Genomic DNA, 25,886 nt, shown 5'->3' with positions numbered 1-25,886 from the left:
TAATCTAGTCTAAACTACGAGTAGGGGATTCCGTCTTCGGGTAGAGTGGCGCCACTCTTCCTACACCCCTAACCAGTTTGGCAACACCCAGATTGGAAAATACTGCAATTTTTCCTCAATAGTAAGTGACTACTAAGATTGACTCAAAAAAATCGAACTGTGAAGATTGTTTGAAAAGTCGGCTTATTTGGTAGGCTGGACTACCTAAGACAACACCCAAGTTATTGAGGCAAAGTGTATACTACATAAATCGTTGAGGCTAATTCAAAGACAATCAACAATTCGTTTTTATTAAAGAACAGATGTGTATTATCATCGCATTGTCCATTGATTCAAGTGAGATTTTAGTGTAGGGTTGCGCTATGATTTATGAGATGGGCGAGCTATTCAAGACGAATAACTGGGCCGTTGCCGACAACCCACTATTTGCGATTAGTGTCCGTAGCGAGTTGGCCCAGTAAAAAACCCATATCCTTGACTCTCTGCTCTGCCTCCGGCCCTGTGGCCTCTCTGTTTTCAGAATCCTGCACAATCCATCGTCCTCTGGTAACTGTGATGAACTGCTTGTCGCAAGTTTCGTCCTGCACAACCGCCATTTTCAGAACCAAGTCTTGCTTCGTCGCGGCGGCGAATTCTTATCTGTGCACACCTCTTCCCTGGAGAACAAAATTCAACCGTCCGATTGGGATTAAGTCTATCAACTTAGAATCAACGAGACTCCATGTCCAGCTCTACTCCTCTCGAAGCAGCAGCAGCAAGACGACGGCGCTTCGTTCGCGAAGAAAGTCCGAACCCGAACCGGCTACTGAACCGGAAAAGGACGCCTTTTATGTAGTTCGTAAAGGGGATATCGTCGGTGTTTACAAGAGCTTCAGCGATTGCCAGGCCCAGCTTGGTTCTTCGGTAATTTCATAATTTTATTTATTTATTTTTCTGGGTTGAATGAATTAAAATGTGGTTTAATTTCAATATTATTACCTATTTATTTTTGAATTTTTGAATTGTGGTAGATATTTGATCCTCCCGTTAGTGTGTACAAAGGGTACTCTTTGACTGAGGAAACTGAAGATTATCTCGTTTCGTTTGGACTTAAGAACGCAATTTACACCATCAGAGCTGAGGATTTGAAGGATGATCTTTTCGGCAAGCTTCTGCATTGCCCTTTTCAAGTAAGAGTTCCACTTGTTACTTCCGTTTTGCAATTCCGAAAGGCGGATTTTTCCGCCTTCCCATTTCGAAATGAACTTGCAATTTATGGCATAGTAGTTGTTTGTGCGAGTTTTGAGTTGCTTTACTTGGTCTCGAGGGACATAACAATGTAATTTTGCCCAAGAGATGCTATTGTTTTTATGGATTGGCTTTGCAGTGGTGTAGGATTATGTTGTTGTCTTTCTCGTTTTAGGATCCAACATCTTCAAAAGATGAAACATCTGCGCTGGATGCATCCGAAAAGAGACCCCGTGAAGTGCCTGGGTCGGAAAATGTGGTAAGTTCAGAATCATAGCTATCTCTGAACTGGAATACCCTTGTTCAAGAAAATGAACAACAATAGATGTCTTGGACATGTCATTAGTACCTTATTTCTGAAATTTCGAGTATCTACCGGAAAATTTGGTGTTTTTTTCAGTGTTACTATTTCGTTATGTACAAGAATGATTTTGTGTGTTTCTAGCCGTTGTGTAATTTTTTTTCCTTATTTATCCATATTCAAATGTTAGGCTTGTTTTGTATCATTAATTGTTTTGGCTACTTTAGTCTCTACTACACATTTCGATGCTTTGCAGGAAGTAATTGGTTCAACTTCCATATTAGAAGACCAATTCAGAAAGCATGTCGAAATAGAACATTTCACTGAATCGCCACCCTTGGACACTGTAAGTTGAATATTTGGCGATGTTTGACGGTTGGAAAAATATTTCTATATTTTTTATTATTTAGATATTACATATATGAACTACTATGCCTCTTTTTGGGATTTCCTCAATTGATTTTGTGGTCATGTCATATTGTTAGGAGTCCTGTATTCTTGAGTTTGATGGTGCATCAAAAGGAAATCCTGGACTAGCGGGTGCTGGAGCTGTGTTGCGTGCTGATGATGGAAGTTTGGTAAGTATTTTTCCTAAGGGGTTTGTCTATATTTAAACACATGAAAAATCTTCTCTCTGACCATTCTTTTTCTGTAGATTTGTAAAATTCATGAAGGTCTTGGTGTTAGAACCAATAATGTTGCTGAGTACCGAGCTCTGATTCTAGGGCTAAAATATGCTCTTAAGAAAGGTTTTACTAAGATTCGTATCAAGGGTGACTCCAAACTCGTCTGTATGCAGGTTTGTTAATGACCTTGTTATCTTATATTTGGTTGTCTTGAATTGTTATCCTTTGGCGTACTTTTGCTGGTTTAAAACGGTTTTTGGCAAATTCAGTCACTAACCTGCATATACTGGTTGATGTTCTTAAATACCAATGCCATCATCTTTAGGTTGCTCTTGTCTTGATTGATTTTGAAAAAGAAAATTTGATCTGATGCATATTCTGTTTCGGTCTTTAAGCTTGAAAAGAAGCTGTGTAGTGTTGTACTTTCTTAAAGGACCTTTCCTTCCTTATATGTAGTTGTCAGTTCCTTTTGTTCCGCAAGTGTGTAACTGTGGGTGTTATGGGAACAGGTTCAGGGATTATGGAAGGTCCGAAACCAAAACATGTCCGATTTGTGTGAAGAGGTGAAGGAACTGAAGGATAAATTTATCTCGTTCCAGATCAGTCATGTTCTCAGGGTGGGTGAAGTTGGTTCTGTTTATATTTTGTGTTATACGATAATTTTGTGGGTTACGGGTTGCACTTCTTGTTAATTGCTCATCTGTCCCAGACCCAGTAATTTACCACCTTATTGGGGATGGTTATGAAGTTTTGACATTTTCTTGACTTCCAAAGGAACAAAATTCGGAGGCAGATGCTCAAGCAAACTTGGCAGTCCGTCTTAGCAGTGAGGCTTTCAATTCTGAATTTGCATTTATAAGGTTTCAATCTGCATACGGTCATCTGACCAACCAATTTAATTTATCAGTATCTGTTTGCTATGCAGACGGTCAAGTCCAAGAGGAGGAGTTTGGGAAGTGGTTTAAAGCACGGTCTACTGCTGGGTATTTTCGCGTTGATATCAAACAGAAAGTTAATATGATCATTACGAATTTTGTTACTCGTTGTCCTCAAGTTGAGTGTTGATGCAGGTGACTGAGTTTTTCGAAGATTAGACCCTGATAAGTTCAGGATCTTTGGGCTTCCAGCTGTGTGTATGACGACCAGTGTGTCTTCGGTGATGCTTTGCTACTATGTGGTTCATGTGGCATTAATTAGCAGCACAGGAATGATTTCAGCTGAGAAACCTACCCCCTATTCCCCATCTACTAACGTTGGTAGAGCCGGGGAGCGGCACCCGCGGTCATGTAACTCGTGATGCAAAAGGGAGATTCAGTTTTGCAAACTCGCACCCTGCAAAGATGGGATTTGGAAGCCTCAGCATACAGAAAAGATAAAGCCTTATGTGAAGTTCGATTCGCCGAACCAATTATCATCTTTCATTAAACAAAAGCAGATACAATGTGCTTTTCCCACCATTTATACGACGAAATATTTGCTTGGAATCAATTCATTTGTTGTAATTGGACAAAGCTTTCAACCTCAGGTCTCTTCTAAAGCTATCCGACGTTATAAAATTCGGTGTTATAAGCAGACACCATGTGATTTTCTACCATATTTATATGACCAATACTTTCATGTAATCTTCTAATGTCCATCTCGATGCCTAAATAAATGTTTGTAGATTCCAATTTGAGTACAAAGAGGTGAACATGCTGTCTGGCCAACTAGCTTAATTTACGGTTATTCGACTCAAATAACGTTAAAGCAATCGTCAAGTTAGACAAATAACATTTATGTATTAAAAACAAAGTTTTACGTTAAACTAATTCAAACCGCAAAGAAAGAGGATTCATATTTGAAAACATTCAGAAAAACATAACTGTTTTAGTCAATGTAGCCACGTCTTAGTATGCGAAAATGAACAAATTGAGTTAAATTTTGAAGCCCGTAACTTTTCAAACCACAAAGAAAGAGGATTCGTATTTGAAAACATTTAGAAAAGCATATCCATTTTAATCAATGAGATACGTCCTAGTATGCGAAAACGAACAAATTGAGTTAAATTTTGAAACCCATAACTTGGGGACCAAGGAAGGCATGGCCCTAAAAATGATGCGATCCCTTTTTCTTTCGTCAGTTGAGTGATGGGAACTTAAACTCATGAACGACAGTCGGTGCCGCCGCTAAAACCCCTCAAAAACCAGAGCCAAAGATGACGGCGGCAAGGCTGATCAGATTGCTGCCGAAACTTACAAAAACAAGAGCTTCACTTTCTTCTCCATCTCCTTCGTTTAAATGTCTATTTTCTTCCAAAACACCGTTTCCGCAGGACGTCGTTTCGAGCACTGCTGCCGACCTCGCTGACATGGGCGAAGAAGAAGATGACGACGTGCCCATCTACTGTAACCCGACTGCTTCCGCGGTGGCGAAGATCATGCTACCCACTATCCTTCAGCCAGGCGTCGTGGTGTACGATGGGGTCTGCCATCTCTGCCATGGAGGTATTTCAGAAATCCCATTTCCCCTTTGAATTTCTAGGGTTTTCAATTTGATCCGAATTGGGAAATTGGGTCTTGGTCTGAAATGTTGTTGCAAACAGGGGTGAAGTGGGTGATCAAAGCAGACAAGTACAGGAAGATCAAATTCTGCTGCGTCCAATCGGAGGCTGCCGAGCCTTACCTGAGATTGTGTGGTCTTGATCGAGAGGACGTTCTTCGTCGATTTTTGTTCGTCGAAGGCCCGGGGCTTTACCACCAAGGCTCTACTGGTTAGAATCTCTCGGCATTAGCTTTAGATTCTTGCAACCTTGTCGTACTCCATCTTTTGAAATTTCATTTGACATGATTCTTCTGCAGCTGCACTGAGAGTATTGTCCTACTTGCCTCTCCCTTACTCTGCTTTGAGTGCTTTCATGGTGATCCCGACTCCTCTGAGAGAGATGATCTATGATTACGTTGCCAAGCGGCGCCACGACATCGGTGGCAAGTCCGAAGATTGCTTGGTTTTGCAAGAGAAAGAGTTGCTGGAGCGTTTCATTGATAGGGAAGAGCTTATGGATCGAGCTCCCCCAGATTTGTAATCAGTTCTTATGAATGTGTTACTTGGTTTCACTCAAGTGCTTTTGGAAGTGTCAAACTGAGTAGCATTGTCTTAAAATGATATATTACTCGTAATTTCCCATTGTCTTAAAATGATATATTACTCGAAATTCTGCGTCGACAACACTTTGGACGCTAATGCGGCTGCCAAAATAATAACGTATTGTCATGTAGGCGTTTGAATTAAAAGGAAGAATTCACTCTTATTCTAATGTTCATTAACAAAACCTTCAACAGCGGCAAATGGTTCAACAGTCACAGCCAGTTCAGGGTTTAGGACCAACTCCGATCTCATAATTTCCAACTTTGGTACACTCACAAAATCCAAATATTCCAAACACTTTGGAAACAGAACTAGTGCTTGTTCGCTTTTAAAATTACTGAAAGCGCTTTTAGAAGAAAATATTATGGGTTCTAAAAGCATTTGGAATGCTTAAGATTCACTTGTATTTTTACTAAAAATTAATCCCGAAAACATTTTCATCAAAACACTAAGGAATTTCCAAATAAGCCCTCAAAATCCAATATTCCAGACATAAATGGGAAACTGCATAGAATCATACTAATTTACACTAGTCGAATTTTAGAAACAAACACTAGACTGTAATTTGTAGGGCACTTCTTATTTAAGTACCCTCTAAAAATAAGCGTATGCCAATATTAGCAGTGCACACACGGTATTCTTTAGTAAAAGGCGAAAGAATAATTCGCTTTGTGCTCACCGCATGGCTCCGTGATTTCAACAATCAGCTGGAGAAGCATTATGTAGTACGTCTTCAATGGTATGTGCACTTCACCTAATCGATATGGGACTGCGTTGCAAATTGTTTTATTCTATGTTTTTATCTTTTTAGACCCTTTACGTTGCCAAGCGGCGCTACGACATCTGTGGCAAGTCCGAAGATTGCTTGGTTTTGCAGGAGAAAGTTGCTGGAGCGTTTCATTGATAGGGAAGAGCTTATGGATCGAGGTCCCCCAGATTTGTAATTAGTTCTTATGAATGTTTTATTTGGTTTCACTCAAGTGCTTTTGGAAGTGTTGAACTGAGTAGCATTATCTTAAAATCATATAATTTCGTGTTGACTACACTTTGAATGCTAATGTAGCTGCCAAAATAATAACGCATTGTCATTGTGGTGTCCCGATCTATCCACAAACCAATGTCGACACGATAATATGGTTTCAATCAAGGGTTTCGTAATTGTTATACCGAGTAAGCGCTTGAATTAAAAGGAAGAATACACTCTTAATCTAATGTTCATTAGCAAAGCCCTTCGACAGTGGCATATGGTTCAATAGTCACAGCAGAGCAGCCAGTTCAGGGTTTAGGACCAACTCCGATCTCATAATTTCCAACTTTGGTACACTCAAATAAAATCCGACATCCACTCAGAGCAAAATCCAAATGTTCCAAACAATTTCGGAACAAACTTTGGCTCATTTGAAAACATTTTTATTAAAAAGCACTATGTGTTACACTTCCAAACGAATCTTTAAAATACTATCTTAAAATACCATTACTCCAGACAAACATATAACTGGATAGAATCATTCCACATTACACTAGTCGCATTTTAGAAACAAAAACTAGACTGTAATTTGTAGGGCACTTCAAAGTTAAAGTACCCTTTAAAAAATAGGCGTATGCCGATATTAACGGTGCACACACGGTATTCTTTAGTAAAAGGCGAAAGAATAGTTCGCTTTGTGGTCACCGCACGGCTCCGTGATTATAACGGGCAGCTGGAGAAGCATTATGTGATACGTCTTGGATGGTTGGTGTGCTTCTCCTAATCGATGTGGGACTCCATTGCAAATTGTTTTATTCTTTGTTTTATCTTTTCAGACCCTTTACCATGAGTTCGTCCAATAGAGGAACTATTGGTGGTTGACAAAGATAAACATGATTGTATACAACTGATGATACGAAAAATTAGTCATGACTAAGGTCTTTGCACACCATTAAGTGAGAGTGGCTCAAGAATCAACCTGAAATCCGAGGCTAGAGTCGGGTTCCAGCAGGCCTTACGCCACCGCATTCTCCGTTTCTTGAGGAGTTTATCCAAGATAGGCCGAAGTTTTCCAACGAGAACAAATCAGCGAGTGAATTCATTTGCGGAGAAAGATGATTTCGATTAAACTGGATTAAGCCTTTGGATTTACGAAAAACATTCAAAACAAATATGCGAAAACTGACTTAAAATTTTCAACACCGAATAATAGAAGATGACGGGACCATAAGGAAGAAGGAACAGCTTTTCATTGATAGACCTCAGGAACAGATTCACAGCATAATGTTACAACAAAAGCAACTAATACACTTCCAAATTTCCCTTGCCATCGGTTTTACAAGCACAACAGATACCAAAACTGCTTGATCAACTCCATAACCTATCCTTAAACTAGCAAACTACAACGAAACAACCTTGCATAACACGAGCTTGAGCTTCCTGTTAACTTTCATCACCACCAGTCCATTCGTTCCAGTCCTTGTCGACATGATTTTGCGCCCATTTGATTGCCGCACGAGCTGCTTGGGGGCCTCCAGGTAATCCCCGTTCATTTAGAGTATCAGCCATGTCAATGAATGGAACCACCAAGAGTGTCCCAGGACCACCATACTCGGTATGCAAGAAAGTACTGAATATCTGTTGACAAGAATCATCACAGGGAAAATAGTTTAGTGCCTATATACTCCAACAAATCAACATGAATCTTACCCCTAGAGATGATATAAAGTATCTAAAATCCACACGCAGCAGAAGCGGCTTTGAAACATTTCTATAAGTACTGGTTTGGTACTGAGGTGCTTTTATAAAAAGTGGGTATCAAAAAACAGCTGAGCTAAAAAATGTGTTTGGTAAACACTTAAAAACAGCTTATTTTCACAGTTTTGGGTGAAAAAAATGCTAAAAACGTGAAGCAGCAAAAATGAGCTTATTCTCACAGCACAGCAGAAGCAATTTTTTTTCAAAGCACAGCAATACCAAGCCACCTAAGAAATGATTCACAAAGCAGTTCTGTTATCCGTTATCCAGAAACCGTAACATGCAAATCCTGCATTTTTGTTTTGAATGAACCTTTCCCAAATCCACCTAGCTGCTATGTAACAGCGAAAAACGTGCCTGCCAATTGTGCGTAGTCTAAAAATGTCAATTGCACAGGGACACAATAGGTGGGGTTTGGTCCATCGTCTCGGATTTTAATAAGTTCATCAAACAGCGGCCAGAACATTAGTCTAATTTAATCGAAATAGCCAAGTTCAGGCCGAGCCACCCGAAAGACAACAATGTGATGTACATATTTTGGTAGCTATAACACGATGTAACATATTTTGGTTGCCATAACATAGACATTCAGCAATTTAAAGAGTCTAAAAAGATAGATTGATGCAAGTTTAAATCGGAAAGCCGTTGAAGTACCTCAGTGCAGATGCCTACGATTTCTTCGACAGAGTCTTCATACATTTCTTTCTTCGAGAGCTTGTTCAGCAGATGGGTCCTGAACTTTTCTGTCTCCTGCACCCAAAAAAAACACCCAGAAATCGAATAAAAATCAAATCTTTATGAGAAAAATGACTACTAATTCTTAAAATTATAAAAAATAAAAAATAATAAAAAAACGTACGGCATCAGCGAAATCAGGAATTGGGTCGGGAAATTTGTATTCGCCCGCTGCTCTGCATATCTGGTGCTTTTCTGAGGACAAAAATGGCGAAGCAGAAGAAAAATGTATACTACTGGTTTTTGAAACCCTAACACTCGAAATCGAAGACGAAGAAGAAGAGAGGAAGGAAGGGGAAGAGTGAAGCTTGGGAGGAGGCAGTGATAGAAGCGGAGCTGCAGTTGCCCAGCCCATCTCTTTCCTTCTTCTCTTATCTAAAACCTCCTCTAAAACCTTAAGCCGTATATACTCGTGGAATTGTGGGATTTGGATTTCTCACAAGGGCCTCTAACTGTTTCACATTTGCATTTGAGCCCCCAGTCACAGGGGGTTAATTTGGAATAAAGAACATGTGACTACTGAATTCTTTCAAGAAATAAAAATATTTTAGGAACAATACTTTGTTACTAAAAAATAGTAGGAACTAGTACTCAAAATTTCTCAAAATTGTTCGTTGTCAACTTATAAAACTTCATGTTTATAATAAAAAATGTTCATATTATAAATCATTATATAAAGATCACATCTACTAAAAATCAATTAAAAAAAAGATCGTTTAGTCATCAAACTGTTTAAAAACAATTGAATAGTATTGATAAAAGCATTACGAACAGCCTATGTATTTGCTACAATAGATTGACTAAACGACCTTAGTTTTAATTTATTTTTTACAGAGATGATCTTTACAGAATGATTCATAGTTTGAACGATTCTGATCATAAGCACAAAGCTCTGTAATTAAAATATTAAAAATTTTGAGTAGAAATTCCTACTCATATTTAAGTAGCCAAGTATTATTCATATTTTACCCTTCTAAACTAATCGCATCATGTTTTTATGTTTATCTCATCTACCATCTTCATCTGTCAATGAAGTTAATGTTTGATAAAAAGACAAATGTAGGCTATTCCGTTATGTGGCGGCTCATGGAACCTAGTTGGATTTTTTCAATAACATGCGAGTACAAATGTTTTTTGAGAACTTTAACGAAGAGCTCCCGGTACTGTTCATTTTAACGAAAAACCACATTTTTACACTAAAAAATCAATCATAATCCTATTCACTTTACCCTTTATTTTATCCTTATCATTAAAACTCAAAGTTTTTCAAGCCTTTTTCATTAGTTTCCTATGTTTTTTTTGGAGACTTATCGCTGCGCATTTGGCTGTCCAAAATAAATTAGAGAAAACAAAAGAGCTACATGGTTTACAAGGGATCCTATGTCCACAGGAATAAACAACTCATACAAAACATTCACACATTTCACAGATTTCTGTCTTGCGGTTGGAGCCAAGGAAACCCGAGGAAATCAAACACCTCCTTTTCTGTATCAAACTTCAAGCTTGCGCTAGCCCTCGCTCCCTGAAACAGAAATGATACAAGCAGGCTCTAAGCGAACCGTGAAAGGGATGCAAAGTGTGGTCGAAAGACCCCAAAAACAACAGGCCTTTACCCGTTTACCGCCAGAAGAGCCCTGCGTGGCTGGAAACAGCCCTGTGTCATCAAGCCGGAATCCTTTAGATTCAGCTAGTAATCTCAACCTGCATTCATAGATAGGATTTACAAACTTTTCGGCTTAGCATATGTGCGAATAACAATGACCCTAATATGACACATCAGAAAACAAGGATTCAAATGATAATTGTATACAATACTGCCCAACGGGTATGAGAGAAATGATACAGAGAATGTTCTCGAAAACATGGCGTCAATGAGTCCTGGACATTCTGTTTATAGAACTACGAGACTAACAAATCAAAAATGTTTCTTCTTCCCTCCAATATGAGCATGCTTCAAATACGAGAAACTATGCTTAAAATAGTGTAGAAGTCAATGAAGTAAACAAACCTCCGATTCAATACGTCATTCCCTGTCCAAGCTATTATTCCAAACGCATATATTTCCCGTGGGTAGACCTATAAAAGCAAAGCATGTAGTATAAAAACAATCACCCAGGGCCGTTATGCCCCAAGAGGAGGGATATACTACAATAGCGTAAGTGTACGAATATGTGATTTGAGTGCCTATATTACCGTAAGGCAATGAAAATTTGGAGAAAAAATAACTGCTGCTAAATGTTTCTAGTAATAAACATGAAATAAATATCACCAACAAAAACCTTAAGATCTATGCGATGCCGCAGCTCTCGTCCAGGATATGTGCAAAGCCCAAAATATGTGTCGACGCCGGAATCAGTACCCTGCTCACGTTATTGAATAAAGAAGTTAATGCAAGCAATAATAAACCACGGAAAGTGCATTATAATAACATGGAATAATAAACCAAGAAACACTTAGGGCTATGCAGACATTACATGGGCTATGCTTTCTGAAGTCAGATGATTCTATATTAAAACAACTAAGACACGTATAAATACTTTTTGCAGCATTTGACTCGACACAAGCCAAAAGCTTCTTACAGTTACCACCATTCAACTAGTAGGTGGAAACCTGAATTCAATTTACAACCCCGTGTCTGTAACACTGACATATGTACATTGGAAAAGTTGTGAAAAGAAACGCATAAACAGAGAAAAAAATCATGTTACCTCCTCACTATGGGTACTGAAAACCAAATCCTCCCTTAAGAACTTCATATCCTTTAAATGCTTTACATACTTTGGTAAAAAGCCTTTATGACTGAAAACACAGACCAAAGTACATCAAACTTTCCAAAATTAAAACCAGGAACTTGACCAGTATAGTAAGAAAACGACTACATTATGATCTTAAGAAACATGCATATCAGTATTTCTTAGTGCAAAGAAAATAAAGGGATGAGAAATTACCGCTTTCATACCTCATTCCATTAGGATGCGTAATTACAATGTCGAGATCCCCACAAGAAGCTTTCCCACGTCTGTACGAGCCTCCACATACAATGACCACCTACGTGTAGTACAAAAATTAAAGCCACAAACTAGAATGGAAGCCAATGCTGTAATTGTGTGCAAGAGTAATGCTTTTAAGGAATGCGTCAATGGATGTTATATTGATCCACATAACAGTCGTACCTAAATAAGGGATTATAAAAGCATAGATTCATTTGGCTCAATTAATTCCACAATATGGCAGCTGTTTAACACCAGCGTGAATATGCAAACTGAAGTTAAGTTCATTCTCTCTATTACACCAGTTCTTTGTTGCCTCACATAGCAGTTAAATCAAACGTAATTATGCTTACCCCAGGCAAAACTTCTTCTCCGGCTTTCTGTAGAAGGCGCTCCATCTCTTCAGCCTATAGAATATAAAAAGCACCAATTTTTGTGGGTAAAAAGAACTCAAGTCAGCATAGAAATCAGGAAACATCATTATAATTAGACCTCGTGACGTGGGATCCTCTGTTTGATATCATCATAATATTTTAACCCCAACTTCTGTGATTTAGTTAATGAATCTTCATTCTTCAATTCATCTAATGTGCGGTATCCTTTCTCGTATAATTTCAATGCCGTAGCTGGACCAACACCCCAAATTTCCTCAAATAAGGCGATTGTTCGTACCTGCAATCCATTAACCGAAAGGAGAAACCAGAATCGTCAACACAATAACGAAATGAAGTTGTGGACTCAGAATTAGCTCAAATATTGCGTTCCCCAATCAACCTCTGTTGATATAGATAAGATATGACTTCTTTTTATCATATACATGTATGTATATTACACATTTACACACCCATAAACATAAATCATAAGTGAAGTAGTGTATTTACAATTTATATGACATAAGAGTTCAGATTTCAAATTAGCAGCAGAATACTGAAATCATAAATTTACTGAGGATCTTTCCAACACCTTTTCATCTGTTTCAAAGTGCTCCAACTTGGATAACTTCCCAGTAGTCACGATCTCCTGAATCTGCAATCACAGATCAACAGCTTCTGTTATCAAGTGGACAAACTAAAAAAACTCACCATTCCACACAGAGAAGTAATCTGCATATTCTCAGAATAGGAAGCTTGAAGTTGAAGACTTACTCTGTCACTTAGAATCAAAACTGATAACAATTTAAGCAACTAAAAACAATTTCTCACCCTAACAATCCGTTTGTGATGGAAACATTAACCATACTTCAGAAGGCTCACGGCTTCACAAAAGACACCTAGTGACATGTACTTTGCACAAACATATTCAAAGATTGAAATTAAGCTAATATATCCTCCTCATACAAACCTATATCATGCACATTGACTTACATGATCTTGCATTGACTTTCCAATGTTGGGTAGGTCTTTAACTTGGTCCATACTTTGAATCTTGAAAGGTAGCTTCTCTATAACCGCTATAGCCTTGTAATAGCTAAATGATCTTCGGTCATCACCCAAGGCTTTAATTTCAACACACGAAACAACCACACAACATCAGAATCCTGAAAAACCAAAATCCAAAGCAAACAACTAGATGTTACATATGCCCCACCTCTATATATATTGATAAGTTTCCCGAAAATCTCGGTTATGTTCCTATTTAAATCAGGTGGGCTGTAGGGCACGGTTGACTCCAATGCTGCAACCTGATCCTTATTTGGCGCTTCGTGGGTTTTGGGTATTGAGGTCTGAACCAACTCATCACCAGGAGAAGATGATCTTCTCTTTTTCGGTTTTGGTTTTTCGTCATCGCTCGACACATAATCACTGGAAGACTTTTCTGCTTCCAATTTTAGAGGGTACAAATCCTCAGACACCAATTTTCCTGAGCTCAAGCTGTCCTCAAGCCACTGATAAACCAAAACACTCTGCAAATCACCCAAAGTTTGGAACTTTGAAGAATTATTATACTGCATTACACTTTTCAAAAGTACCCAATTGAAAATTAATTACAAAGACTCAAGGAAAATCAAACGGTGAAAAATTACTCACTCCTTTGAAATTAGCCAATTTCTCACTGCCCACTCGTTCTAAGAGGGCTTTTGGGCTCACAGCAAGTATGTGAGTGACCTTTTTGGTTAACTGTTCCTCAATGGAGGCCCCCATTTGGACCAATTTTTGCTTCCAAATCTGAAATCTTACGGACCAATTTCTCAAAACATAAAGTAAGCAAAAAAAAAACATGGGTTATGGAGTGGAGAAGCTGTGAGTTTCAGACCTGTAAACGGCGACTCTGAACGCCGTTTTCTACTAAGAAGACGACCATTCCGGCGAACATTCCCTGAGGATCGGACGGCGGACTTTGATTTCTGGTTGCCTTTGGCGCCATTACTTTGACTTGGTCACGTTTATTCTGGCTGTTTCCAGGGCTTCTACAACAAAAGCCGTCGGGAATTTTACAGTTTTTACTTCTATGGGATTGGATGCGGTCGTTATCTAAGAGCTTCACGTCCAACCGCTATCCATAGCATATAATCCTGATCGTTGGATGACATGTGTCACGGAGAAGACACTTGGCAATCAAACACCATTTCTTCGTTTTTGATGGGTAGCAATCAAGGATCAGGATCCCCTCCTGAGCTAAGGGTGAGGATCCTCCTGAGCAAGCCCATCGGACGGTTCAAATTTTATCAAAGGGTTACAAATGGGGGCCTCTAAAAGTTATAATAATTGTAACCGTTAGATAAAATTTGAACGGTCATATGGATTTGCTCAGGAGGATCCTCACCCTTAGCTCAGGAGAGGATCATGATCCGGCAATCAAGTGAATTAAGCCAGGATGGTGTTTTTTGTGTTCGTGTCATTTTTTTAATCATATTTGTTATCTTAATGGATCATATCGTGTCATGTCGTGTCAAACTTGTTATTTTAACAAGTTCTTGATATGTGATCCAATAAACCTGATTCGTTAATGAGTATGTAGTTTCGTGTCGGGTTTACAAATCATTCAAGAAATTGGCATACCTCATGTCTAGATATGGCAACAATATCTTATCGTGTTCTTAATGAGTGATTCGATAACGACCAAAGAGGTTAACGGTTTACTCAATAACGACTTCACGAGTTAACAGTTTACTTGATAAAGACCCCACACTTTAATAAATTGACCCGAAACTCGTTATTTTTATGTCATTTTGTATCAGATTAACAGATCGAGTAAGAAATTGTCAAGTCTAGTAATAATGTGTTAGTGAAACTTAAAAAGACTCAAGTGCAATAATAAGGAACAAACATGTCCCTTCATTTGAGTGCAAACTCTAATATCTCTCCCACTTCCTTTCTTCCTATTTAAACAGTTACAATTAAATCACGTCAACATTTTGTATTGATTTTTTTTATATAGAGAGAAAAACAAAACGAAAATTGTGAGAGAAGGGATGAGAAGGAGACAAAAATAAGACGGGAGAAAATCTTACTCCTCCAAAAAGTACTCATTTGATTAACGAATGATCCAACGGGCCAAAATGCGTCAGTCACAAAACAGGTCCACTATCGCTGTCACCGTATCCCCCTCTTATACCTCTCCCTCCATTTCCAAACCCAATCTTCACACCAGCGAAAGGGTTTATCCACATTCCTTAAATCCTAATCCAAAACCCCCCAAATGATACTCCGTCGCTCCGCCACAACAATGCTTCCTCTCTACAAACTCTCCGCGTCTCCGCCCAAGCTCCTCTCCCAATACCGGAACTCCTTCTCTCTTCATTCCAATTCTTCGTCTTCGTTTCGGATCAGCTTGCTCTTGCTCAGCCACCCCCGCCGGTTCGGAACCGCCACCACTGCCGCGTACCGGAAGGAGGGAGGAGATACATTTTTCACTGAAGAAAGCATTTCGTGGACGTCCCTCGGCGTGTCCGATAAGGTTTCCCAAGCTCTCTACAACGCCGGCCTCGGCCAACCGTCTCTGGTTCAGGTGCAAAGTTCAGTCCTTTTCTTATATTATTTCATTTCTCAATATTTTCCGTCGGAGCAATGAAAAATGGAACTGGGTTTTCAGATTATTGATCCCAATTTGTGAAATCGCTTCAAAGTTTGAATTTTTTTATTGATGCATTTGCGTTTTTGGGATTTTAGGCTGCTAGCATACCGTCTGTACTTTCAGGGAAGGATGTTGTTGTTGCAGCTGAAACTGGTAGTGGTAAAACGCACAGCTTCCTTGTCCCCCTAATTGATAAGCTGTGTAATGAGCACCACGAATTTGCGAATGTTGCTTCTTCTGATCAAGGAATGTCCCAACCCCGTCAGGTTTCTCTTGTTCTTTGTCCAAATGTGACACTTGCCGACCAAGTGGTTCGGATGGCCAACGGTCTTTGTGGTGAAAATGGTGAACCACTTCTGAGTGTTGTATCTCTCTGTGGGAGACAGGTATTGATGTTCTAGTTATTCTGTCTTGGATATAGAATTCTGCACTTGTATGGTGTTACTTGTATTTCTCGAAGGATGTGGTTATCTCTCTTTTGGGTGTGCCCTTGAATGTTTGCGGTACAGTTCTCCCACAAATAAGAAACGTTGATGCAGGGATGGCCAGTTAGTGAACCTGATATTATTGTTTCGACACCAGCCGCTCTTCTGAATAATATTGACCCAAAAAATTTCCGTCGTATGGATTTTATAAGGAGTGTAAAATATGTGGTATGTTTGTTTTCTCCATTCAAAATCATATATCTACAATTGCATGAATATAGAAGAAGGAATCCCATGATTTATGGTCAATTTGGCATTGATAGGTATTTGATGAAGCGGATATGCTCCTCTCTGGGGGTTACCAGAATAAGGTTATCCGTCTCATACACATGCTCCGGTTTGATGAAAAGCTGTTGTCACGGATAAGTGAAGAGAATCTATCAGAACCCAATTCATCGCACTTTGAAGATGAAGACGACCTTCAGACTGAAGACATATTTGAAGAAGAGGGAGATTCTGAGGGAGATTCCGAAGAAGATGGTAGCGTACATGAGGAGGTTGAGGCTGGGCGTGTAAAAAGTTCAGACTGGAGGAGAGTGAGAAAAGTTTATAAGCGCAGTAAACAGTACATTTTTGTTGCCGCTACTCTTCCAGCAAATGGAAAGAGAACTGCCGGGGCAGTGTTGAAGAAGATGTTTCCAGAGGCCGATTGGGTTAGCGGAAACTACCTCCATTGCCACAACCCCAGGTGCGACACCTTTTTTAGCTACCAGTTACTGTTTATAATCTCCTTTGCCTCCTCCCTAGGTAACATATGTGTTCTGCTGATTTTACAGCATTTTTTGGGTTTTGTTTGGAGTCAAGGTTGTTAGTAGTAGGTGTTTTAACATTGATGTGTTGTGAGTGTTTTTAATTTGTTGCTTCTGATATATTTCAGGTTAAAGCAAAGGTGGATTGAAGTTACTTTTGATACTCAGGTAGATGAACTTATAAAGGCTGTGAAACATGGAATTGAGACGAGATCAGCTTCTGGTCAGTGCCGAACAATGGTGTTTGCAAATACTGTTGAGGCTGTGGAATCGGTAGCAAAGATATTGAAGAGAGCTGGAATTGAATGTTACCAATACCATAAAGATTGCTCCTTGGAAGACCGTGCAAAGACATTGGTTGATTTTCAAGAGAAAGGTGGTATTTTCGTATGCACTGATTCTGCCGCACATGGCGTTGACATTCCAAATGTATCACACGTTATCCAGGTGTGTCTGAGTTTTTGATACTGTTTCAAGTATTCATCGGGTATATATTAGCATGAACAGAGCTAACTCTTGGCATCAATTACTCATTTCAGGCGGATTTTGCTACTTCTGCCGTGGACTTTATACACAGGGTTGGTCGCACAGCCAGAGCTGGTCAGTATGGACTTGTGACTAGCATGTATACAGAATCTAACCGTGACCTGGTTGCTGCAGTTCGTCGGGCAGGGGAACTTGATCTGCCTGTGGTAATTATAAAACTCACAATTTGAAACAAGATATTCTTAATTGTGATTCAACAGTTTTTCTTCCTCCTAGTCCTCGGTTTTAGATAATGAATTGCATATTGTTATGTTTCTACTGCTCTGATTGACAATGGAGTCTTTTGGTACATCTTGGTAATGACTAGTTTGCTATCTTATTGTTTGTAGGAGACAGCATTTAGCAGGAAAAGAAGCTTCCGAAATAAGCTCAAGAAAAAAGGTAAATTTCTGATCTCTTTTTCCCTGAAAGCTCATATCTTCAACTGTCTAAAATGCCAAAAACTCGAGATAAAAATCAAGTGTATATGCTGAAAAACTGTAGTGTACTAGAAGTTCATTTGAATTTTGGTTCACTTGCATCTATGATTTGGTTCTGATTGGAAACAGATTGGTTATTACATATGGAGCTTGATTCTATCATTCTTATTTTTACAGCTGCTTTGCGAAGAATCAAGGATTCATCAGCTAATGAGGAGAGCGTTCTCACTTAAGACCGGCAAGGTTAGTAGAATAGAACTTGCATCTTAAATAACTTCATTATGATTTGAGTACATATTTGTTATGATATAAGGGATGGGACTGATTATCATTTTTATACTTGTAGTATGTCTGCCGAAAAATCACACTCGTAGTCATAGATGTTGATGAGGATGTTATAGCATAAGAAAGCTAGGTTGCGACGAAACTGATGTAAAAAGAAGCACACGCAATTCATATTCATAGATTTTAAACTTTTTACAACAATGATATTGACGAGTGAATCTCATGATCCATAAGAAAATAAGCTCGGAAGAGGCATAAACTAGTTTAATTTGTGCCTTTCATAAACTCCTTTGCTTCTCCATTCTTATTAGCAAGCCTCAGATGCTCTACAAAATCACCAATGCTCTTGTTAGAGCTCCCCCCTTCACTAAATTCTTTCTTAGCCATCTCCCTCCATTTACTCGAATTCTTCTTTATGTCTTTGCTTCTCTCTCCCTCCATTACTTCCTTCAAGCACCCAATAAACTCTTCTTTCCTCACGACCCCCTCCTCGTCTTCCTTAGCTCTCACTCCAACCTCCCATATCTCCTCCACAAACTTTGCATTAGTCAGCTGATCTGCCCACTGCGGTACAGCTACCATCGGCACCCCAAGGCTGAGCCCTTCAAGTATCGAATTCCAACCGCAATGTGTCACGAAGCACCCAACTGCTTCATGTGCCAGCGCTTCCAGCTGGTTGCACCATGTCACAAACAAACCCTGTTCCTTTGCCGAGTCAACAATTCCATCGAACAGCTTACTGCGTTCTGATTCTCTTATCACCCACATGAAATACAGTCCACTTTCTTTCAATCCCAGTGCCAACTCCTCCATCTGCTTCGCGGTCAAAGACACCATGCTTCCGAAGGAAACATACACGACCGATTTGGGTAGCTTTTCTTCTAACCATTTGGCGCATTCTTCGCCGAGAGGCTTCCATAGGCTTGCTCCATATCCTCTATCCCCCTTAATCTTCCCATCCAAATACGCTGAAGGCACCATGGGGCCAATCAACTTCACAGGCCAGAGCTCTGATATTCCTCGCGCAGCCTTTCATTTTTTTAACATAAAATCAATACTTGCACGCAATGTTGATAGTATGATGAGAAGATATGCGTTGTTTTCCGTTAACGATAAAACGATAAAATTTGGCAGTATGATAATATAACATAATCGTTTGACAAGAAACATAGGTTAAATTATCTAGTATTTGCTTACCTCGCCTTCGAGTGCTTCGAATGTGTTTGCAAAGATCCAATCAGCTTTGTCCAAGTTAGGATACTGATTCAGCTTCATCTTCAAGTAAGCCGGGTTACTATCCGGCTTCTTAAGAAAGCTAGGCAGGTCAGGTAAGTTGAGCGGAGGCAGGCCAGGAACCAACAAGGGCATGTCCTCGAGCTTACACGGCAGTGAAATTAAACCGCGATGTATGTGCGAAAAAATGACGCACACAGTCGCCGAGTTGGTAAAGAACGAGGCTCCATAGACGCCATGTTTCTTGGCCACGTCAAGAGCCCACGGCAAAAACGAATCGTACACAATACAGTTCACAGGGAAATCGGAGCTTTCGTATTTTTGGAGGAGCTGCGATAGGGTTCTTGAGCCGTTGGTTTTGAATGACCGAAGGAAAGTGTCCTCGTCTGCGGCTTGAGCAAAGCCAGCCTCGTCGAACCCATCAGAGATGGGCTCGACTCCAACGTTTTGGACATGAATGGAGTTGAGAGTGTAAGTGGTGGTTGCCAACGTGGCCTTGACGCCTTTGGAGGCAAGGCGTTTTGCAAACTGGAGGACAGGGTTGATGTGGCCTTGGCTTGGATATGGAAGCACCACAACATGAACCCTCCTCTCCATTTCTCCTCAGCTTTTTCTTGCATCCAGCACTTTCCTCACTATTTGTAGTCAAGAAAATGATGGGAAGATAAGCATTCAGATTATGTCTGGTTGAGAACAAAGTTATTGTATGGTCAATATTAAGGACCTGGATTGGCTGCCCTCCCTCATCGCATTCCCTTCCCATCCTTTCTTATTTATGTAGTCACGGACTCACGGTTAAGTCACGTTAACATTTTATATTAATTTTTTTATAAAAATAATAAGACAAAAAACAATGAGAATATAAAATATTAACGTAGCTTAACCGTGACTACATAAATAAAAAAAGATGGGAAGGGAATAAGATAAAGAGGGCAGACAATCCAATTCCCAGTATTAATTGGTACCTGGTTCGAGTGTAAAAACAAGTAAGTTTGATTCCGTTGTCGGCATAAATACGGGAAGTCGGTGTCCCTTTTTTAAATATCAATATCTCCCTTAATTTATAAGGGGATGGTGATGGGTAGATCTGTTAAACAGATCAGCTTTGTTGTGTTCGTTTTGTTTTTATATCATGCCTGTTATCTAAATGTATTGTGTCATATCAAACTTATTATCTTAATAGATGATCCAACAATAACATGGTTCGTTAACACACCGCGTCGTTTCGTGTCAGGTTAACAAATCATGCATGAAATTGACATGCCTTTTGTATAGATATGGCGATATCTTATCATGTTGGCAACCCGATTTGTTAACGAGTTCTTAACGTGTTGACTCGAATATGTTATTTTTGTGCCGAGTTAACAAATCGTGTAAAAAATTGTCAAGCGTGATAAAAGTTTTGACTAAGGGCGGGGAATGGGGCACGAGAGATTTTTTTTCAAACTTTTTTTGTTTATTTTTATTTTTAATTTTACTCCTTTTTTAAGTTCTTATTTTAAGGGTGACTACCATATGCCACACAAAGTGTGTGAAACTTTTTATATTTTATATTTTTTTTAAACAAACGATATTATTTACATTAAAGGGGAAGATGTGGGTTTAACATCATAATAGGCTAACAATAATATAGTTCAAACTCGTATTTGGTGCGAGTCGAACCTAAAACCTAACACTTACAATAGAAGATGAATACTACTAAGTGACTTTTTAAAAAAAAAATGGAAGGAGAGAGGAGGAGAGAGAGAGAGAACGTGGAATTGGAGAGAGAAGGGAGAAAATGTTTTTTTTATAGGAAAACTAATAAAAGTAGCTTGAAAACTTTGAGTTCTAAAGATAAAGATAAAATAAAAGGTAAAGTGAATAGTATCAGGATTGACTTTTTAGTATAAAAATGTGATTTTTTGTTAAAGTGAACAGTATCGGGAGCTTTTTGTTAAAGTTCTTTTTTTTTTAATATTAGAGTTATTTTAGAATCATATGTAAGTGATGCTTTAAAAAACTGCATAATTTGTTTTATATGAAATTACATTACTGTCTATGTTTTTATATTTATGTTCAGTTTTGATTAGATAGTTAGAACATTAATTCTATAAGATTTTTATTGACAATGAAAGTTTTTTATTTTATTTTATTTTTATTGAGAATGAGAGTTATGTTAATAAATAGTTTAGAATCTTAGATTATAATTAATTTATTCTATTTTTTCTACCCGACGCTTTTTCATTGATGTCCGTCGTAAAATGGCATACTCGTGTTGCACTCATTACATCGTGTAGAAGCAAACAAAAAGGTGCGGCCCAGATCGTCCCTACAGAAGCGTACGAGGTGGGAAACATATAATAAATAAGGGGACCGGCTTTAATTTTCTCTTTTTCTTTCCGCCTTTGTTTTGTGACGGCGATAGAAACGGATAAGGATTGTCTGCCCTCTATTTCTGGTACCCTTCATGTGCTATCCTGTTTGTGTGATAACGGTTAAGTCACGTCAACATTTTATATTACTATTTATTTTTATTTTATTATATCTATAAAAAAATAATATAAAATATTGACGTGGCTTAACCGTGACCACACAAAATAAGAGGGCACGAGAAGGGCACCGGAAATGGAGTGCAGACAATCCTTGTCCTATAGAAAGATGGAAATTTAAAATGTGAACGACACTCTGTTTTTGTGCCGACCATTCAAATGACGGAGAGGTGTGAAAACAAAGGGATCCAATTGGGACAATAAGAGCAATACCAGAGGTGGTGATGGCCCGATGGACCGGGGACCATTTTAATGCAATTGCCTCCCTCCCTTATTTCAGCCCATGCGGACGATTGGGCTTGGGGAGGCCGGAGTGAGAGAGGAGGTGGGAATCAACAGCCCGAGTGTCTGAGGGAAATGTAAAAATTAATAAAAAAATATGAATTTTTTTTTTAAAATTAAAAAAAAAAGATTTAAATTTTCTATAAATTTTCTATAAATTTCTTATCATTATCTTCCACCTTACACCATAATTTTATATTTTCTCAAATACTTTGGATTGTAGTTTCTTATTTAATGACACGTGGTGCAACGAGAACGATTAAAAATCTTATCCGAAATTACAAATAAAATTATTTTGTATTATTTTATAAAATAAAAAATACTAATATTTTATTGTATATTGTCATAGCTATTCAATTAGGGATGGAGATGCAAAAGACAATAATTATTCATTAAAGACAGTTACTGTTCACTGGAGAGGATTCAATAGGAAGTTGCCCTAGGAGGCCTTTGATACGCTTGAGTTGCTCTAATCTGAAAACATGCGTATGTTTTCCGTTAACGATAAAACAATAAAATTTGGCAATATGATAATATAACATTATCGTTTGACAAGAAACATAAGTTAAATTATCTAGTATTTGTGTACCTCGCCTTCGAGTGCTTCGAAGGTGTTTGCAAAGGTCCAATCAGCCTTGTCCAAGTTAGGATACTGATTCAGCTTCATCTTCAAGTAAGCCGGGTTATTATCCGGCTTCTTAAGAAAGCTAGGCAGGTCAGGTAAGTTGAGCGGAGGCAGGCCCCAGGAACCAACAAGGGCATGTCCTCGAGCTTACACGGCAGTGAAATTAAACCGCGATGAATATGCGAAAAAATGACGCACACAGACATCGAGTTGGTAAAGAATGAGGCTCCATAGACGCTGTGTTTCTTGGCCACATCAAGAGCCCACGGCAAAAACGAATCGTACACAATACAGCTGACAGGGAAATCGGAGCTTTCATATTTTTATAGGAGTTGTGATAGGGTTCTTGATCCGTTGGTTTTGAATGACCGAAGGAAAGTGTCCTCATCGTCTGCGGCTTGAGCAAAGCTGACCTCGTCGAACCCATCAGAGATGGGCTCGACGCCGACGTTTGGGACACGAGTGGAGTTGAGCGTGTAAGTGGTGGTTGCCAACGTGGCCTTGACGCCTTTGGAGGCAAGGCGTTTTGCAAACTGGAGGAGAGGGTTGATGTGGCCTTGGCTTGGATATGGAAGCACCACAACATGAACCCTCTTTTCCATTTCTTCTCTGCTTTCGTTTAATTCTTGCATGCAACAGTATCGTCACTATTTATAGGCAGGAAAATGGTGGAAGATGAGCATTCAGATGATGTCAGGCTGAGTACGTAAGTTACGTGGTCAGTATTAATTAGTACCCAGTTCGACTGTAAAAGCTCAAATACATTTGATTGGTGCGCTAACGAGAATCAATTTTCTTTATGCCTTGTTTAAGAGAGATTTTTCAGTATAATCGGTACACGGAGTGGTATATCACGTATCACTATAAAAATGATGGGATATGTGTGCTAAAAAGTTGATAACTTCAAAAATAAAATTTCCCACCAATTTTATTAAAACACATGATGTACCACTCGTGTTCCAGCCACAATGAAAATTTTCTCCCTGTTTAAATCAATACCCCTGAATTTCAAAGGGAATGGAGATGGGAAGACCTGGCAAAAGGGTCATGTTTGTCCTATTTGTTGGAATTTTTGTATATATTATTTATCTTAACGAATCGTATCGTGTCAAATTTGTTATCTTAACAGATTTTAACAAGGGACCTTGTCGTTAAAGGGTCATGTTGTTTTGTGTCGGGTTAACGGGTTATACAAGAAATTGTCTTGTTTAATTTAGAGATCTGGCAAATGATATCTTATTGTGTTGTTAATGGATGACCCGATAACGATCCGATTTGTTTACCAGTAACCCAATAAGGACTCGTATCGACTCAAAAATTATTATTTTCGTGTTCAGTTAGTAGGTTGTATAAAAAAGTGTGGCATTTTGGGGACGGGTAGGGTATGGGGCATGAGGGATTTTTATAACTTTTTTGTTTTTCTTTATAATATACTCTTCTTCTTTTTTCGGTTTTAGTTCTTTTTAATGGTGATTATAAATTGATTTTTTTTTCTATGTGACGCTTTTTAATTGAACAATGGTAGAGCCATAAATTTACAACGATGGAGTCAATAATAGTTTAAAAATCGATCATACTTTCATTTAAAAATAGCTCTCAAATATATCAAATGGAGATTGTGTTTAACTTTCAAAACCAAATCCCACATACACCGATAGCTCTCACTCATACAAATAACAAACAAAGAAGACGAAAATACATAACAAATTTCTCTCCCAAAAACTACAAAACGTAGCACCAATATGAGTGATTGTTCAAAGTAGAGCACAAATAAAGTAGCCCAAGCATTAGAGGGTTAGGAACCAAATGTATTAGAAGGATGGAACCAAAAAACAGCAAATGACGCACTAAATTTAGCCATAATTCATCTGCTGGTGATGGTATAGGGATCAAATATTTTTTTTTATGAGAGTAAACTTAGAAACTTGTTGGGGTCAAGGGATCCTAATGCACCCCTTTGGCTCCACTATTGTCATTGGATGTCCATCTTATAAATATTTATCATGTGTTTAAACAAATACAATATTTTTCACATCCCGGCCCGGGCCCCCACCACATCCGGGCTTGACTCCACCGTAGCACGATATTATCCGTTTTGGGCCCCGATCAAGACCTAACGGTTTTGTTTATGAGGACTCACATAAGAACTTTCCAGTGGGTCACCCATCCTGAGATTGCTCTCGCACCAACTCGCTTAACTTTGAAGTTCCTACGAAACCCGAAACTAGTGAACTCCTAAAAGGCCTCGTGCTAGGTAAAGATGAGAATATACATATAAGGCTTAGAGGATCCACTCCCTTGGGCGATGTAGGATGTTACAATCCACTCCCTTAGGGGCCCGACGTCCTTTTCGGCACACTTCCGGTCAAGGATTGGCTCTGATACCAAATTGTCACATCCCGGGCTCGACTCCATCGTAGCACGATATTGTCCGCTTTAGGCCCCGACCAGGCCCTCACGGTTTTGTTTCTGGGAACTCACACGAGAACTTCCCAATGGATCACCTATCATAGGATTGCTCTTGCACGAACTTACTTAACTTCGAAGTTCCTATGGAACCCGAAACCAGTAAGTTCCCAAAAAACCTCGTGCTAGGTAGATATGAGAATATACATATAAGGCTTAGAGGATCCACTCCCTTGGGCGATGTGGGATGTTACAATCCACCCCCTTTAGGGGCTCGACGTCTTCGTCAACACACTTCCAGCCAGGGATTGGCTCTAATACCAAATTGTCATATCCTGGCCCGGGCCTCCACCACATTCCAAGCTCGACTCCACCGTAGCACGATATTATCTGTTTTGGACCCCGACCACGCCCTCGCGGTTTTGTTTCTGGGAACTCAGATAAGAACTTCCCAGTGGGTCACCCATCTTGGGATTGCTCTCGCGCGAACTTGCTTAACTTCGAAGTTCCTACGAAACTCGAAGCCAATGAGCTCCCAAAAGGCCTTGTGCTAGATAGAGATGGGAAAATACATATAAGGCTTA

General features: G+C 39.1%; 5 protein-coding genes and 2 non-coding genes across 12 annotated transcripts; 2 read left to right on the top strand and 5 right to left on the bottom strand.

Moving 5' to 3' along the window:
- The first annotated feature begins 107 nt into the window (after positions 1-107).
- LOC126607882 (uncharacterized) lies at positions 108-5,309 on the top strand. 3 transcript variants are annotated; one of them, XM_050275583.1, is made up of 11 exons: positions 108-903; positions 1,011-1,169; positions 1,403-1,486; positions 1,785-1,874; positions 2,014-2,106; positions 2,184-2,327; positions 2,664-2,771; positions 2,929-2,985; positions 4,466-4,637; positions 4,736-4,903; positions 4,992-5,309. In XM_050275583.1, the coding sequence occupies exons 1-11, from the start codon at positions 370-372 to the stop codon at positions 5,213-5,215; spliced, it is 1,833 nt and encodes a 610-aa protein (XP_050131540.1). In that variant the 5' UTR covers positions 108-369; the 3' UTR covers positions 5,216-5,309. The 3 variants fall into 3 exon arrangements, with proteins under 3 accessions (XP_050131540.1, XP_050131538.1, XP_050131537.1); XM_050275581.1 differs by lacking the exons at positions 4,466-4,637; positions 4,736-4,903; positions 4,992-5,309 and adding exons at positions 3,080-3,137; positions 3,225-3,776 and having other exon boundaries at positions 2,929-2,980; XM_050275580.1 differs by lacking the exons at positions 4,466-4,637; positions 4,736-4,903; positions 4,992-5,309 and adding exons at positions 3,062-3,137; positions 3,225-3,776 and having other exon boundaries at positions 2,929-2,980.
- Positions 5,310-5,848: 539 nt separating this feature from the next.
- LOC126609432 (U5 spliceosomal RNA) lies at positions 5,849-5,966 on the bottom strand. The gene has a single exon (XR_007618152.1). It is a non-coding gene; the product is annotated as a U5 spliceosomal RNA (small nuclear RNA).
- Positions 5,967-6,839: 873 nt separating this feature from the next.
- On the bottom strand, positions 6,840-6,959 carry LOC126609433 (U5 spliceosomal RNA). The gene has a single exon (XR_007618153.1). It is a non-coding gene; the product is annotated as a U5 spliceosomal RNA (small nuclear RNA).
- Positions 6,960-7,472: 513 nt separating this feature from the next.
- LOC126606434 (protein PLASTID REDOX INSENSITIVE 2, chloroplastic) lies at positions 7,473-9,125 on the bottom strand. Its single transcript, XM_050273828.1, has 3 exons — positions 8,862-9,125; positions 8,657-8,752; positions 7,473-7,882 (listed from the first exon to the last, which is right to left on the bottom strand). The coding sequence occupies exons 1-3, from the start codon at positions 9,090-9,092 to the stop codon at positions 7,688-7,690; spliced, it is 522 nt and encodes a 173-aa protein (XP_050129785.1). The 5' UTR covers positions 9,093-9,125; the 3' UTR covers positions 7,473-7,687.
- A 932-nt stretch (positions 9,126-10,057) lies between these two features.
- Positions 10,058-14,175, bottom strand: LOC126609364 (DNA polymerase lambda). 2 transcript variants are annotated; one of them, XM_050277291.1, is made up of 13 exons: positions 13,981-14,175; positions 13,755-13,892; positions 13,315-13,630; positions 13,092-13,222; positions 12,691-12,753; positions 12,220-12,399; positions 12,081-12,134; positions 11,697-11,785; positions 11,446-11,536; positions 11,017-11,097; positions 10,746-10,813; positions 10,351-10,438; positions 10,058-10,259 (listed from the first exon to the last, which is right to left on the bottom strand). In XM_050277291.1, exons 1-13 carry the CDS (start codon positions 14,089-14,091, stop codon positions 10,161-10,163), a joined length of 1,509 nt encoding a protein of 502 aa, XP_050133248.1. In that variant the 5' UTR covers positions 14,092-14,175; the 3' UTR covers positions 10,058-10,160. The 2 variants fall into 2 exon arrangements, with proteins under 2 accessions (XP_050133248.1, XP_050133249.1); XM_050277292.1 differs by having other exon boundaries at positions 13,755-13,899; positions 13,981-14,143.
- A 1,126-nt stretch (positions 14,176-15,301) lies between these two features.
- On the top strand, positions 15,302-18,426 carry LOC126608949 (DEAD-box ATP-dependent RNA helicase 22-like). 3 transcript variants are annotated; one of them, XM_050276966.1, is made up of 9 exons: positions 15,302-15,675; positions 15,837-16,127; positions 16,281-16,394; positions 16,490-16,914; positions 17,104-17,422; positions 17,515-17,667; positions 17,851-17,902; positions 18,118-18,183; positions 18,287-18,426. In XM_050276966.1, the coding sequence occupies exons 1-8, from the start codon at positions 15,367-15,369 to the stop codon at positions 18,171-18,173; spliced, it is 1,719 nt and encodes a 572-aa protein (XP_050132923.1). In that variant the 5' UTR covers positions 15,302-15,366; the 3' UTR covers positions 18,174-18,183; positions 18,287-18,426. The 3 variants fall into 3 exon arrangements, with proteins under 3 accessions (XP_050132923.1, XP_050132922.1, XP_050132924.1); XM_050276965.1 differs by having other exon boundaries at positions 18,118-18,426; XM_050276967.1 differs by lacking the exon at positions 16,281-16,394 and having other exon boundaries at positions 18,118-18,426.
- On the bottom strand, positions 18,374-20,154 carry LOC126608950 (UDP-glycosyltransferase 74B1-like). The gene is made up of 2 exons (XM_050276968.1): positions 19,423-20,154; positions 18,374-19,254 (listed from the first exon to the last, which is right to left on the bottom strand). The coding sequence occupies exons 1-2, from the start codon at positions 20,053-20,055 to the stop codon at positions 18,490-18,492; spliced, it is 1,398 nt and encodes a 465-aa protein (XP_050132925.1). The 5' UTR covers positions 20,056-20,154; the 3' UTR covers positions 18,374-18,489.
- Positions 20,155-25,886: the final 5,732 nt, after the last annotated feature.

Source organism: Malus sylvestris, chromosome 16 (assembly GCF_916048215.2).
Source record: "Malus sylvestris chromosome 16, drMalSylv7.2, whole genome shotgun sequence".
Lineage (NCBI taxonomy): Eukaryota > Viridiplantae > Streptophyta > Magnoliopsida > Rosales > Rosaceae > Malus > Malus sylvestris.
This window is presented reverse-complemented; position numbering and strand designations above follow the sequence as displayed.

Bases quoted from the DNA above. Each gene is read 5' to 3' on its own strand.
- LOC126607882 (XM_050275583.1), top strand. From the start codon at position 370: ATGAGATGGGCGAGCTATTCAAGACGAATAACTGGGCCGTTGCCGACA. The intron at 2,328-2,663 runs GTTTGTTAATGA...TTATGGGAACAG, and splicing joins CCAAACTCGTCTGTATGCAG to GTTCAGGGATTATGGAAGGT. The intron at 4,638-4,735 runs GTATTTCAGAAA...TGTTGCAAACAG, and splicing joins CTGCCATCTCTGCCATGGAG to GGGTGAAGTGGGTGATCAAA.
- LOC126606434 (XM_050273828.1), bottom strand. From the start codon at position 9,092: ATGGGCTGGGCAACTGCAGCTCCGCTTCTATCACTGCCTCCTCCCAAG. The intron at 8,753-8,861 runs GTACGTTTTTTT...TTTTGGGTGCAG, and splicing joins TTCCTGATTTCGCTGATGCC to GAGACAGAAAAGTTCAGGAC. The intron at 7,883-8,656 runs GTACTTCAACGG...TCTTGTCAACAG, and splicing joins TCGTAGGCATCTGCACTGAG to ATATTCAGTACTTTCTTGCA.
- LOC126609364 (XM_050277291.1), bottom strand. From the start codon at position 14,091: ATGGCGCCAAAGGCAACCAGAAATCAAAGTCCGCCGTCCGATCCTCAG. The intron at 13,223-13,314 runs GTGGGGCATATG...TTGAAATTAAAG, and splicing joins ACTTATCAATATATATAGAG to CCTTGGGTGATGACCGAAGA. The intron at 12,135-12,219 runs GTCTAATTATAA...TATATTCTATAG, and splicing joins AGAGGATCCCACGTCACGAG to GCTGAAGAGATGGAGCGCCT.
- LOC126608949 (XM_050276966.1), top strand. From the start codon at position 15,367: ATGATACTCCGTCGCTCCGCCACAACAATGCTTCCTCTCTACAAACTC. The intron at 16,915-17,103 runs GTGCGACACCTT...GATATATTTCAG, and splicing joins CTCCATTGCCACAACCCCAG to GTTAAAGCAAAGGTGGATTG. The intron at 17,668-17,850 runs GTAATTATAAAA...TATTGTTTGTAG, and splicing joins GGGAACTTGATCTGCCTGTG to GAGACAGCATTTAGCAGGAA.
- LOC126608950 (XM_050276968.1), bottom strand. From the start codon at position 20,055: ATGGAGAGGAGGGTTCATGTTGTGGTGCTTCCATATCCAAGCCAAGGC. The intron at 19,255-19,422 runs GTAAGCAAATAC...AAAAAATGAAAG, and splicing joins TCGAAGCACTCGAAGGCGAG to GCTGCGCGAGGAATATCAGA.